This window comes from Pleuronectes platessa, chromosome 3, assembly GCF_947347685.1.
Source record: "Pleuronectes platessa chromosome 3, fPlePla1.1, whole genome shotgun sequence".
Taxonomy (NCBI): Eukaryota; Metazoa; Chordata; class Actinopteri; order Pleuronectiformes; family Pleuronectidae; genus Pleuronectes; species Pleuronectes platessa.
Window position 1 is genome coordinate 7,438,053 of NC_070628.1, and position 12,341 is coordinate 7,450,393.

General features: G+C 41.9%; 2 protein-coding genes across 2 annotated transcripts; both read right to left on the bottom strand.

Annotated features, from left to right (window-relative positions):
- Window positions 1-445: 445 nt before the first annotated feature.
- On the bottom strand, window positions 446-3,498 carry npy2r (neuropeptide Y receptor Y2). Its single transcript, XM_053418924.1, has 2 exons — window positions 3,332-3,498; window positions 446-2,750 (listed from the first exon to the last, which is right to left on the bottom strand). The coding sequence occupies exon 2, from the start codon at window positions 2,720-2,722 to the stop codon at window positions 1,640-1,642; it is 1,083 nt and encodes a 360-aa protein (XP_053274899.1). The 5' UTR covers window positions 2,723-2,750; window positions 3,332-3,498; the 3' UTR covers window positions 446-1,639.
- Window positions 3,499-8,464: 4,966 nt separating this feature from the next.
- On the bottom strand, window positions 8,465-11,643 carry si:dkey-30k22.5 (lecithin retinol acyltransferase family protein). Its single transcript, XM_053415530.1, has 2 exons — window positions 10,922-11,643; window positions 8,465-8,620 (listed from the first exon to the last, which is right to left on the bottom strand). The coding sequence occupies exons 1-2, from the start codon at window positions 11,477-11,479 to the stop codon at window positions 8,465-8,467; spliced, it is 714 nt and encodes a 237-aa protein (XP_053271505.1). The 5' UTR covers window positions 11,480-11,643.
- Window positions 11,644-12,341: the final 698 nt, after the last annotated feature.

The window sequence follows — 12,341 nt, forward strand, 5'->3', positions numbered from 1 at the left end:
AAAAAACGAAAGACAGCACCATCCGTAAACCAGGATTGAATTCAATTAGTTTGCAAACTATTGTTCATTTGACTTGATTAGCAAGTATCCTCCCTGAGAGCACGATTTGTGACAGCAGCGGTCGCTCGATAGCATCAGACGGTTAAAGAAGCACTTATTGATTTACCCCGTGAATGGCTTTACTAAAAATGGAGCTAATATCCCGGAGCCCCAGGTCCTCACGCTCACGCAGAGGGAGTCAGCGAGGCCCCGGTCAACAGGAAGGGCCCTTCAGAACCCCTGCACCGGTGTAATCATTGTAAAAGCAAACAGTGGTAATTAGGACGCTCGCTGTGAACAAAGACAAGAGGGTGGAGGGGGGGGAAGGGAAGGAACTGTCTGATACATAAATAAGAATAATGGAAACACACAAGAATCTGCACATCCCCCATTTTCACATCATGAATTCACATTTATTTTGTTATCTTGTTTGGATATTTTATCATGCAGTAAAAGTGACCACCAACACGTCAGCCAATAGGTTTCCACCCCTGTCCGTTTGTTTGTTTATCTGCAGAATTACACAAAAACAGGTCCCTGAGTGGAACCAGGCGGACAACGTATGTGCTGTTATCATACATGCAGCACATGTTCTATAAGCCACACGTCTGTATGATGTAACACTCGCTGGATGAGTAGATCCCACTGGATATCAACACAAACACACCCCCCCTGCAGCTCTGCAGCTCCCTGCCTCAGGACCCCCCTCGTTTAAAAACCATGCACAGGAGCCGGAGGAAACAAGATGCTCGAGAAGACAAATATTAACATTAATCCTGCCAAATAAATCTAATTTCTCTTTTGCTAAGGGATACCATGGGGTTTGGGATTGAATTACACAGTTTTGTCAGATATCTGCTCAGTCAAACCTGGGACAGGTCTTTTCAGATAAGTACATTTAGAAATGTCATCATTCGATTCATTGAGATAAAGCACGAAACGACAGGTCCCAGTAAGTTTATTATAAGGCTGCATCTATAAATAGATTTTTTTTTTTTTTTTTTTTTTTTTATAATCTACAATGTCAAAAACACCCTATCTCACAATGTTCAAGAAAAATTATGTTACATCCATCAACCAAGTTTTCCTTAAGTTTTAGTTTGGTTTCACTCATTTTTGCATAATCCTTCTAGCGAACAAACAAATAGACAGAGGTGAAAACATAACCTCCTACGTGTATTTGCACAATTTTACTTTTTGGCCTCAAATCTGATTTCTACGTTGATCAATCGTCATCTTAATAATTGTCACGGCGTCTCCAAAAAAAGCATCTACAACACTTTCAAATGCTGCGTCATCTTTCAGATTCATATTATTGAACAAATCAGCAACGACCCTCCTGACACATGCACACACAGACAAACTGCATCAACAAAGAGGAAGGTCCATCAGAGTCTAACACACAAATACCTGAGTAGACGAGCACTAACGTTTGGGATCAGAGCTGCTATGACCTGCACCTCAGTCTAGTGAAGATAATTCAGTTAGTTTAAACATGAAGACGTTCTCATTCATTTCTCCCAAACTGCACACATGTCACTGTCCCTAAACTTCCCATCAATGAATATCAGTGAGCCGTGAAGTGACTGTGCGACTTTCTTCACACGTTGGTTTGATGGTTGCAAACCCTGAAGTCCTTCTTCCGTGCGTCTCTGCGTTTGGAGCGACTCGAGGTGAAGGGCCAGTAGCACACGGTCGAGAAGGCCGACCGGTAAGTGTTGTTCATCCACCCGTACAGGATGGGGTTGACGAACGTGGAGCACATGGCCACGATGTGGAACACGGTGAACAGCAGCTTGAAGTCCTTCATGCTCAGCACATTGCTGTCGATGTCGGCCGCCAGCTGGAAGGCGTGGAAGGGCAGCCAGCTGATGGCGAACACCGCCACCATGGTCAGCAGCATCTTGGTGGTCTTCTTCCGGCGCTGGTGGCGGTCGTTCCGGCCCCCGCAAGCAGTGTGATTCTTCAGTTTGTTCCAGATGCGGATGTAAGCCACAGAGTTAATGGCCAGAGGGAGGCCATATTGACCCAGGAGCATTGATATACTGTAGATGGTTCCGTTCATGCTGCTTTCCGGCCACTCCTCCATGCACACCTGAATAGACTCGTTGGGCCACAGATAGATCTCGCTGTACTCCCTGAAGATGGCCAGCGGACTAGCCAACAGGGCGCTGACGGTCCAGGTCATGACAATCACCAAGGCGCACATGTCTCTGGACATCTTGGTCTCCGTGTGGTAGACGATGCTCCTGTGGCGGTCCAGGGCGATGATGTTCAGGGTGATGGTGGACACGTGCACGGCCATCTCTTGGGCGCAGGGCAGCATGAAGCACAGCACGTGGCCGAACTTCCACTCCCCGTACAGAGTGTTGACGAGGGTGAAGGGCAGGCACAGCGTGTTGACCAGCAGGTCGGCCACCGCCAAGTTCACGATGAAGAAGTTGGTCACCGTCCGTAGGTTCTTGAACTTGTAGACGACGTAAATCACCAAGGAGTTTCCAATGACTCCGAACACGATGATGGTGCTGTAGGCCAGGATGAGAACCACCTGGACTCCCACCAGCTGGGTGCTGTCATCCAGCTGCAAGGAGTTCCCATCATTCACTGCGGCTGCGGTCGAGCAGCAGTTGGAAGATTTAACTTCAAGTGGTGAAGTCGAGTTCAGTTGATCTGATGCCTCCATGGCTGAGAGTCAGTCCCCATAAGTCTGTCTGTGGAAAGAGTTCTGAGTTAGGGGCAATAAATAAAATCGTAATAAAAGAAAAACGACTCCACTGATGCCTCGTAAATTCAATATTCAATTCATTTACACATTTTGCACTGTATTGCACAATCATATTGCAGAGACAATCTGATAGTTTTACATGTGAAGAGTGAGCATCACAGAGACAGGTGATGCCTTCAGGACACTGACCCAGGAGCGGAGAATGCAGTATTTACTGACAGCTCTCACTATCAGAACCTCAATCAAGTGTCACTTGATGAATTCAATTCACGATTCTCTGTTTCCAGCCAATAAAGGACCTGATGAGCTTGTAGTATTTTACTTCTACTGCAAAAAAGGCAAAATGCACATTTGTTTGAGGGTTGATTTTCACTACTTTCCTATTACCTCGTTATAAATTGTTGTTAAATTGCTTTAAAAGTGAAATTTAAAATGCAGCTGTCGGTGCTGCTGTGCCACTTGCAAATGAAAAAAAATACATTACAAGTAATAAAATCAGCTCATACGCAAACCTACCGTCTGGATGAAGAGATTAAATATCAACAAGCCTGTTTTTGTTCCACTCACCTCAACCTGCAGATTCTTTTAAACGTCCAAGCCTCCGCGTGTCTGTGACATTGAATTTAACAAACCGATCGAACTCCTTCCAACACCGAGGGAACACTCTTCTCCCATTCGAAGCAACAGCAAACGCGCGCAGCATCAGCCAGTGCCCGCTGCAGCCGGTTTGGCACCGAGCGCGCATCACCGGCCCTGAGAGACTGTGAGAGACCCACACATGAGGAGGGGGGGGGGGGGGTGGGGGAGGAAACACGTCCACCAGTCATCAACGACGGGAAACACTGAGTTGATGTCTGCCGCCTGGTTGCTCTGCACTGGGTCGTTTTAACGAGCTCCTTCTCCTGCTCGAATGGCAAATGTCATATTTCTGCCAATTTGTGTAAAGCAGAATGAAAAGCTAGTGCAGAGGCTTGTAATGCAGATGCAGCATCTGTTTTGAGATATTGGTAAATAACCCACAGACAGTGTGAGAAGTAGAATCAGAAAACAAGCGATTATATTAAGCTTAAGGTTAATTAATGTTGGATAATGAGCTTCTAAAGACCAATCCCTCAGTAAAGGGATCCACAAGCTTTATTTAAGGTTTAAGGACAATGTTTCTTCCAAGGGTGAAGATTCTTTGTCGTTAAAACAAGCAAAGTTCAGTGATTCCAAGATTTCTAGAAATGGAATTAGAAGCGACTTGAAGACATTCACCAAACTGTTCTAATAGCAAGTTTATAATATTTAAAGCTCCCAACAGGGAACAATACAAACATAGATTTGGCTGCACTGCCGTCCATCCATCCATACATCCTTCAATCCATCCTTCAATTCATCCATCATCCATCACATGACACAGAAATATGTCCCTGAACACAACAGTGTCACTTTGGCCCTGACGACTTGAAGCATTTCAAGCAAATTGACACTTAACTGAGATAAACATAGACCGTAAATAAACGTGTCTTCACTCTCTCTCACTATCCAGAAATGAAGCCACGTGAATGATGACATCATTTGGAGCCTGTGCAGAAGCGATTGAAGGACAGAGCCACAATATCAAGGTCCCACCGATACACACACACATGACCAATCACAATTCAGTCCCAAGCTGTCAATCATGACCTTTCTCCCAGTTTAATAACCCAGACTTTTCATGTTGGTTTGCAGTTAGAGTTCACAGGTGAGTATGTGGTACGATGCAGCCGACCCACTTTGAACTTCATAAGTTGGTTTTAACCGGTATAAAACCAGATACCATGTGGCCATTAGAACTTGAGTTAGTGTCAAGCAGCCTTGTTTGCGAAAACACACTTTGGCCAAAGTGAAACTACACAGATGAGGAAGTATTGAGAGAAACCAGGAGACCCTGAATAGATGAGTTTGAGGATCCCTGTTAATTTAGAAGGTGGAGATGAGTCTTTAATAATGACCTTGTATGAATCTCCTACCAGTTGTGTTTGTAGCTCTGGAACCACAGTTCATGTTTACCTGACATTTTCCTCTTTTCTACAATCACCAGCTCTCTACACAATGTTACATTTTTACTTTGCTTTGCTTCCTCTCCAACTGTTTTCCATTCAGGGCCACGCCACAGTTAAGTAACTTTAATGTCAATGTGATGGATCAGGCTGCCCAACTCAAGACGCTAACGAGAGTCTGCTGATGAATCTTAATCCAATCAGTGGAGAAATGGATATCGGTTGATGCCAAGAATGATATAAGCACATTTGAGAATTCTAGAGCTCATTGGCAAGGGTTGCAAAAAACTTTTTAGCTTAATGAACAAATAAAGAAAAGAACAAACTGCCCGTTAAAATCAAAAATCAGGTTAATGAAACCAGTGAGATTGAAATCAGAAGTGACAGAAAACCAAATCTCTGAGTGACTCCTTTCACATTCAGCTAAAGTGATTACAGTCTTTGAATTCAACATTGACACGATGTTTGGCTTAGAGAGCGTGAAAATGCATTTTGAATAAGGTGAAAAAGAAAATCCTTGATCCGCCCATTAATCTGGATCCACTGCGAAATGTTTTGAGTTCCTTTCTTGCGTTATGCCCCGGACCTCCACACACTCTTCTGGAAATTGAGTGTGGTCTTTGTGTAATCCTGCTAACTTAGAAACAAATGCAGAAAAAAATATAAGTAAAAATATATGCTGTAATAATTCCATCCTTGCACCATTACCCTGTCTTTGAAAAGATGAAATATATATATGAGACCGAATTCATCTCCTCGTCTTTATGCTTTATTGATCCTACGTACTGCAGATTGTCTCGGCTCCTTCATATGACCTGTCTCTCTCCACTGCACTAAACAACATCATGTTGCTGAGCTGGTAACTGAACATGACAGCGGAGAGCAATGACTGATTAACGATCGGCTCTGTCTGAGCAGAATCATGCTCCACAGATATGTGATGGGACTGAAGTCCACCGGAATACCTGCAGGAGTCTTCGTGGCTCTCACACAGTGTCTGTGGAGGACAGCGGCCCATTTATCATCCTGAGCAGCATGACCATTAAGATGCAAAGCTACACAGGACCCTCATGTCAGGGATACTTCATCCTGGCCTATTAAATGAGATTATTGAACAAATGTCACCTGTTCTTTACAATGCTGCCGACCGCTGCTCCATGTCATGATCCATGCTCCAAATACCAGCATGAAGATTTACTGCTTAAAGGAGACGTATTATTCTCATATTCAGGTTCATCGTTTTGAATTTGAATATTATGTGAAATAGTTTACAAATTTTAATGTAAACACTTCACTTCACTCCATTGCTGCAGCTCCTCCTTTCAACCTCTGTCTGAAACACTTGGTTTTAGCTCCTGTCTCTTTAAGGCCTCCCTCCCCATAAAGCCCAGTCTGCTCTGATTGGCCAGCTGAACCACCTGAGCTGTCGCTAATGGCATTAAAGCCATTGTTTTCAGTCTGGTGGATGTTTTGCAAAAATCTGAAAATCAACACAGTCTACATGAAGCATTGATGCTTGTTTTTAATTAGAAATTAAATTATTTCTTTCCTCACGCATACAGTAATGGCTTATATCCCCTACACCAAGGTGGTTATGTTTGTTCCCCTGCGGTGGAATGGTCTGTCTGTCAGTTGCTTGGTCCATCAGTCGGTGGTTTGGTTGATCGGTTGTTTTTTCGGTATTTCAGCAGGATAACACAAACACTGCTGAATAGATTTCAAATGAAACTTGTTGGAATCGTGGGATATTGACCAGGAAAGAACAAGAAATATTCCATCTGGCCTCGGCTGACTTATTTGACTTATTCAAACCTAATGAGATAATAAAGGTGTTTTCTTCTCGTAAACGGCCGAGCAGGTTTCACCTCTTGGAATATGTTTTCTTCTCTGTTCATCTGCACACACACAGACACACACACACACACACACACACACACACACACAAAGGTGAGGGCTTTGCCCAGATATGAAATCGTTAGATTTGACCTGATAATTGCACCAATTTCGTCCGTTGTGAACTTGTTGCTCTTTCAAGTTCTCTCTCTCTCTCTCTCTCTCTCTCTCTCTCTCTCCTCTCTCTCTCTCTCTCTCTCTCTCTCTCTCTCTCTCTCTCTCTCTCTCATTATCTCTCTCCTCCCTAATAGATAGATGGATAGAGATAGGTAGATAGATAGATAGAGAGACAGAGGGATGAGGTCAGAGGATGTTATGGAAGATGGATGTTATCAGAGCACAGACTCCACTGGTCACCTTGGCCTGCAGTAAGTCAAACAGTGAACAGCTACAGAAAGCTTGGCTGGCATCTCACAATATGCAGTAATGGTTTTGCTTTATGCACCATGTGAACTAACTGTTTTCTTTGAACCCTCAACACTTACATATTCTACAGTTAAATCTTCTGAAAGTTGACATACAGATAGTGTGTGGGCGGGGGGGGGGGGGGGGGGGGGGGGGTCACCATGAAAAAGGGGTCACCATGAAAAAGTGTGAAGTCAAATATATGTGTCACCTCTCAAGGATTTTTTCCTCATTTGCAGTTGTTTGCCCATAAATCATGCTTGAAGTATTTTTCATCCCTTTTATGGAGTTAAATAAACCTAATATCTTAGCAGGCGGATCTACAATCACCATTAAACTATGATAAATGTTTATTAAATTATATAAATACTCCATGCTCACTTCTAATGTCTCCTCTGGGGCATGAAGCCCTTCAGAGGGTGTTCCCTTTGGGCAGAAGATGCCTCAATGATGTATCACTCTGACTCTTATGCTTAAAATAAGTCATTAATCTGAATTTCAGAGTTGCTTTAAATAACATTTGTGTTGTCTCTTTGTGTCGCTGGGTATTGAGTCGTTTCTTCATGTGACCATTTTCTTTGCCGGCCTCGACATTCTTTGGGAAAAAGCTAAAAGGACATTTAGGAACGTTAGATACATGTCATTCTCTTTGAGCAATGACGGGCAGTTGACCGCATTCTCAGCAGAAAAGAGCAAAACATTTAACTCTTCATTAAATTATTATTAGTCCTTATTTTTTCCCAGGCCTGTATTAATCAGTTTTTCCCCTGGAGCTATGCTGTTTTTTTTCTCCATTTGGCAGTACACAGGATATTATTAACTTTGATGGCAGCAAAGGAAATGTGAAAATGAATAAACAACAACAACTGTACACAGGTAGAAATACATGTTTAATGTACAGAGGAAAACACATTTAATCTATAAAAAAGTACTATCGCATAAGAAGGTTATTGCACTTTGTCCAAGCCAGCCTTTAGGATAGAGCACGATGGGAATGTATCACACTCAAATGTAGAACAATGTCCACTGTGATATTCCTGGAAGCTCTTTGCTCCAAACATCACGTATATATCATCGCTAAAGTTTATATCATGGATCAGTTTCTTCTTTTTAATGTCTCTCAAGATTTCCTGTGCTGCTACTCTTAAATGAGACTAATGTGGAACATCAGAGCTGAAGAATACAAAAAAACATAGAAAGCTAATTCTATCTATATAAAAACATATATATAAAATAATCTACAACTCTCCAAATAAAGACATTTTATAACTGAGAACAGGTTTTGTTTTCCTGCATCCTTGAGTCACGCAGTCAAACCACAGGACCTCAGTTCACCATCCACTGGTGAGTGAGGATAGAGTCTTTACTCACGAGGCCTTCAGGCCGCCATCCAGATGGTGAAGGAGACGAACAGGGTCGGTAGAACAGTCAGCGGCGTGACGCAGCCCAGGGAGAGCAAGAGGGCCGCTCCGCACAGTGCCGTCAGGTAGGAGCTCATCCTGCTGCACACGATCTTCCTCACTGTTGTGCAGAACTGAGGGAAATGATAAATAATAGAAGATGATCAATCATCAATCAAAGCACCGATCAAACAAATCCAATCCAATTAAACAGTTAAACGTTCAGATAAGATAGATAGTTAAGGCTAAGTTAAGGCTGGTGACCAGGCAACTAGAGATTAGACTTGTCACCACTTTATCTGTTTTTAAACCTTATATATACATATTTTTATAGGAAATACTTTTAATGTCGGAGTTTCACTCATTTCAAATGATGTTATTTGTATTTTGTATTGTTTCATGTTACCTTTCCTATTCTCTTTTTGTCTTGTTTTGTTCTGTGTTATTTTATTTCAATGTATTTTGTTAAGCACCTTGTTTAAAATAAGGGCTGTAGAAGTACACTTATTTTTAAACTGTAGAATAATATAGCCCAAGTAATAATGATACAAAAATGAATATACATAATTAAAACCTTCAGATTATCAGAAACTACGTCATTACCTGTTTTATGCAGCACTTTGTACTTTGTCTTGAAAAGAGTTATGATCCATATCATTACGAAACCAGACCAAACAAATTGGTTTTATTTTATTAATATAAAAAGTTCTGTTCCTGTGACTCTGAGCAGAATGATCTACAGCAGCATGTCCAAAAGTTTTGGTTCTGCTTTGTGGAAAAACTAACCGAGAAGAACCACAAGCATTTCTGATAAGAAGAAGCAAGATTTTTTTTTAATGAATATTAGAACTGGTAACCTCAGTGTAAAGTTTCTTAAACAACACTGAGTCTTGAGTGAATTGTTCTTTGAGATAGACCAAAAAGTTACAGTGCTGTTTTTAAAATCACACATGAGTCAGTCAGTGAGAGAGAAATCCAAGTCCTGATTACCGGCAGGAAAACTGAAATGTGTGCACAATGAAACTCTAGATGGAGCCACTGGCCTGGTGAGTAAAGTTTCACCCCAGTGAACTGAAAAGCAAACAGACGTGTGCTGTAAAAAAAATCCTCATGAGTCCAAATGTCAGCGTGACGTTGTTTTTCCTCAGTCACACAAATTCATAAGTACACTAACATTACACAGAGTATTACAGGCAAACTGTCTCTGTCTAAAACCCTTATATAATAACTGAAGCTAATTCAAATGCTGCACGTGTGATCAGACGTGACCTTTGTAATGCAACATTCTCCGGGATACAGATTATAAAGATTAACGTGAATTAAATAGAAAAAAGGAAATCAGCTTTTCCAAATAACCCTGGTACTCACTGCTCTAAAGAAAGTAGATTTTGACAAGCTGTTTAACCAGGATATAAATGGTTTTAATCAGGAATATTTCTAAACCCATTTGTGGTATTTTTTATTACAAGATAAACTGTTTATTCTTTTATTTATTAACTTTAACCCCTGACCAACACAATCCCAGCGAATGTTGGGCAAGAGTACACAAGTGCAGGTGAAGCCGGGACAGGTCGTCAGTGCGGGACGGGGCTCACAGAGATAACTACAGGAGAGAGATAGAACCTCTTCTTACTGAGAAACTGCAGAATTCAAGTTCTGAATGCATTGCACATATTTCATAGAATCAGTCACAACCTTCAACATCACAGCTTCAGCCAGGTTCCTCAGAAACGTTCATCTCAACCCACTGAACAGAATCATAAGAACCGAGCAGCAGAATAATTGGACTGGAGCAGGAACCATTGATATCGATTTATTTGAATTGATTTGACTCAGAACCCAACACTCACAGGCCTTTCTATACAATACAAATTGTTATAAATTGTTGGAATCGTTCCTCTCATTTCAGACAATCCGGGGTCAACTGTGGCTCAGGAGGAGGTAGAGCGGGTCGATCCCCCCCCCCCCCCCCTCCAGCTGCACCGGCAGTGTGTGAGTAATATATCGTAGAGAAATGCTGATGCACAATATGAATGGGTGAACGGCAAAAACTGTACTGGTCACTAGGACTGGAACAGCGCTGTATAAATACAAACCATTTAGCATTTATCTTATTTACACTGGTTGTAAAGCAGATCCTCTCCAACATGATTCCAGTGTGAGTGGTGTGCAACAGAATCTATGAATCCTGTATTTTACAGTTATTCACTAAAGTTTCTAAGTTAATTCAAACATAGTTGAAATCGTGTCTTTTAATTCACCAATTCTTTCCGAATGGATATATTTTCTTTTGACATATAAGTGTAGCTTTGCATATTTCATATATTGTGTATAGAGTGTGTCGTCCCTTATTTCTTTTAATCTGTATTCTTGCATGACCTCCAGGTGTCTCTATATGTCACAATGTTTGAATCTCTACTGACTGGAGACGGTACCTGGTACGTCTGGTAGCTGATGGCCATCCCGTATCTGCAGTACATGACGTAGTGTTCACAGTTGTGCCACAGTAAGCTGTAGTTGACCGGGCCCAAGAGTTTCTCCGCCCTCCGAACCACCTCCTCCCCATCTAGCGGCGGCTGGCTGCACACTTTGTCCATGTGGTTGATGAGGATCTCCGAGCCGAAGGCAAAATCCACCACAGAGTCCACTCTGACGCTCGCCGTCTTGGTGAGAACCCCGAGCAGCAGCCGGTTGTTCGTCACCATCTTGGCGATCGCCGATTTATTCCTGGTAATCACGGGCAGGAAGTCCGGGATGAGATGAGCCACGCGGTTATCGCCCAGGTAGATACCGAAGTGTGTGAATAACGTCCTGGGGACCTCTAAAAGGTCACCGCACTTGTAGAGGGACAAGTCATACTTAGAGGCGTCCTCCTCCTCCTTTTGGGATGCCACGAAGAAGAAGTTGAGCAGTTGGTAGAGAAACATGGTGGCAGAGTGCGGCAAAGGGCGACACATGAGGGTTTTATTTACTTCGGAGCAAGGAGGAGCCATGGTGGTTAGTGGGATTAAACATTGGTCAACGCTGCAGGTTGATTTTGACAGAAATAAAGGAGCTTTCGCTAATCACTCCTCTGTGTGGTGGGATTTTGAAACCCGGGCCTTGTTTGTGGCGTATTCAGGTCAAGGGTTCCTTGTTAAGAAGGCTGAAAGTTAAATCCTCATTTAACAAAGGTCGCAGATATTGAGCCATCGCAAAATAAAACAGCCTTTTATTCATGGATTAGTCTGGGCTCCAATTTGACTCATCATTATTCAGCACTTTCCAGGATAAGAAGAATTTAGAAGAATAGTGAAAGTTAAACAAGTAAATTTATCTACAGCGAAAGTCGGACAACATATTTCACACGGTCTGAACCCGGTAAAATAATTTTTAATGTCATATATTGATAGAAACATGATTAGATGTGGATTGTAAAGTTTTCTATTCACAGGTATAGATTTATAGTTAAATGGATACAAGACTGCTTCAGTCATCAGATTATTCCTCATCATTTTTACACTGTTTAATATCTGCACTGTGTTTTAGGTGATTTTACCCCAAACCACTTTCACAGCTCAGCCAATAACCAAATAGACCATTAGAGATAGTTTTTACCTAGTTTGTTAGTTTGTCTGCAGGATTCCTCAAAAATGACTGAACTGATTTCCATGACATTTTGATCACGGGTGGGGCAAGACACAAGAACCAAATCAAATAAATCAAATATTTAAGTGGAAACAGAAAAATATTATTTACAATATTTATGTTATAACTGTTATTCCAATATTTTTGGAGCGTTTCACTTTTATTGACCTTGGATTGGATCTATATCCTATTTTTATTTTTTTTCAGGCAAAACGCATGCAACGCTTC

Coding starts and splice junctions, on each gene's coding strand:
- npy2r (XM_053418924.1), bottom strand. CDS start 2,722: ATGGAGGCATCAGATCAACTGAACTCGACTTCACCACTTGAAGTTAAA.
- si:dkey-30k22.5 (XM_053415530.1), bottom strand. CDS start 11,479: ATGGCTCCTCCTTGCTCCGAAGTAAATAAAACCCTCATGTGTCGCCCT. Junction 8,621..10,921: donor TCAGCTACCAGACGTACCAG/GTACCGTCTCCA, acceptor CATTTCCCTCAG/TTCTGCACAACAGTGAGGAA.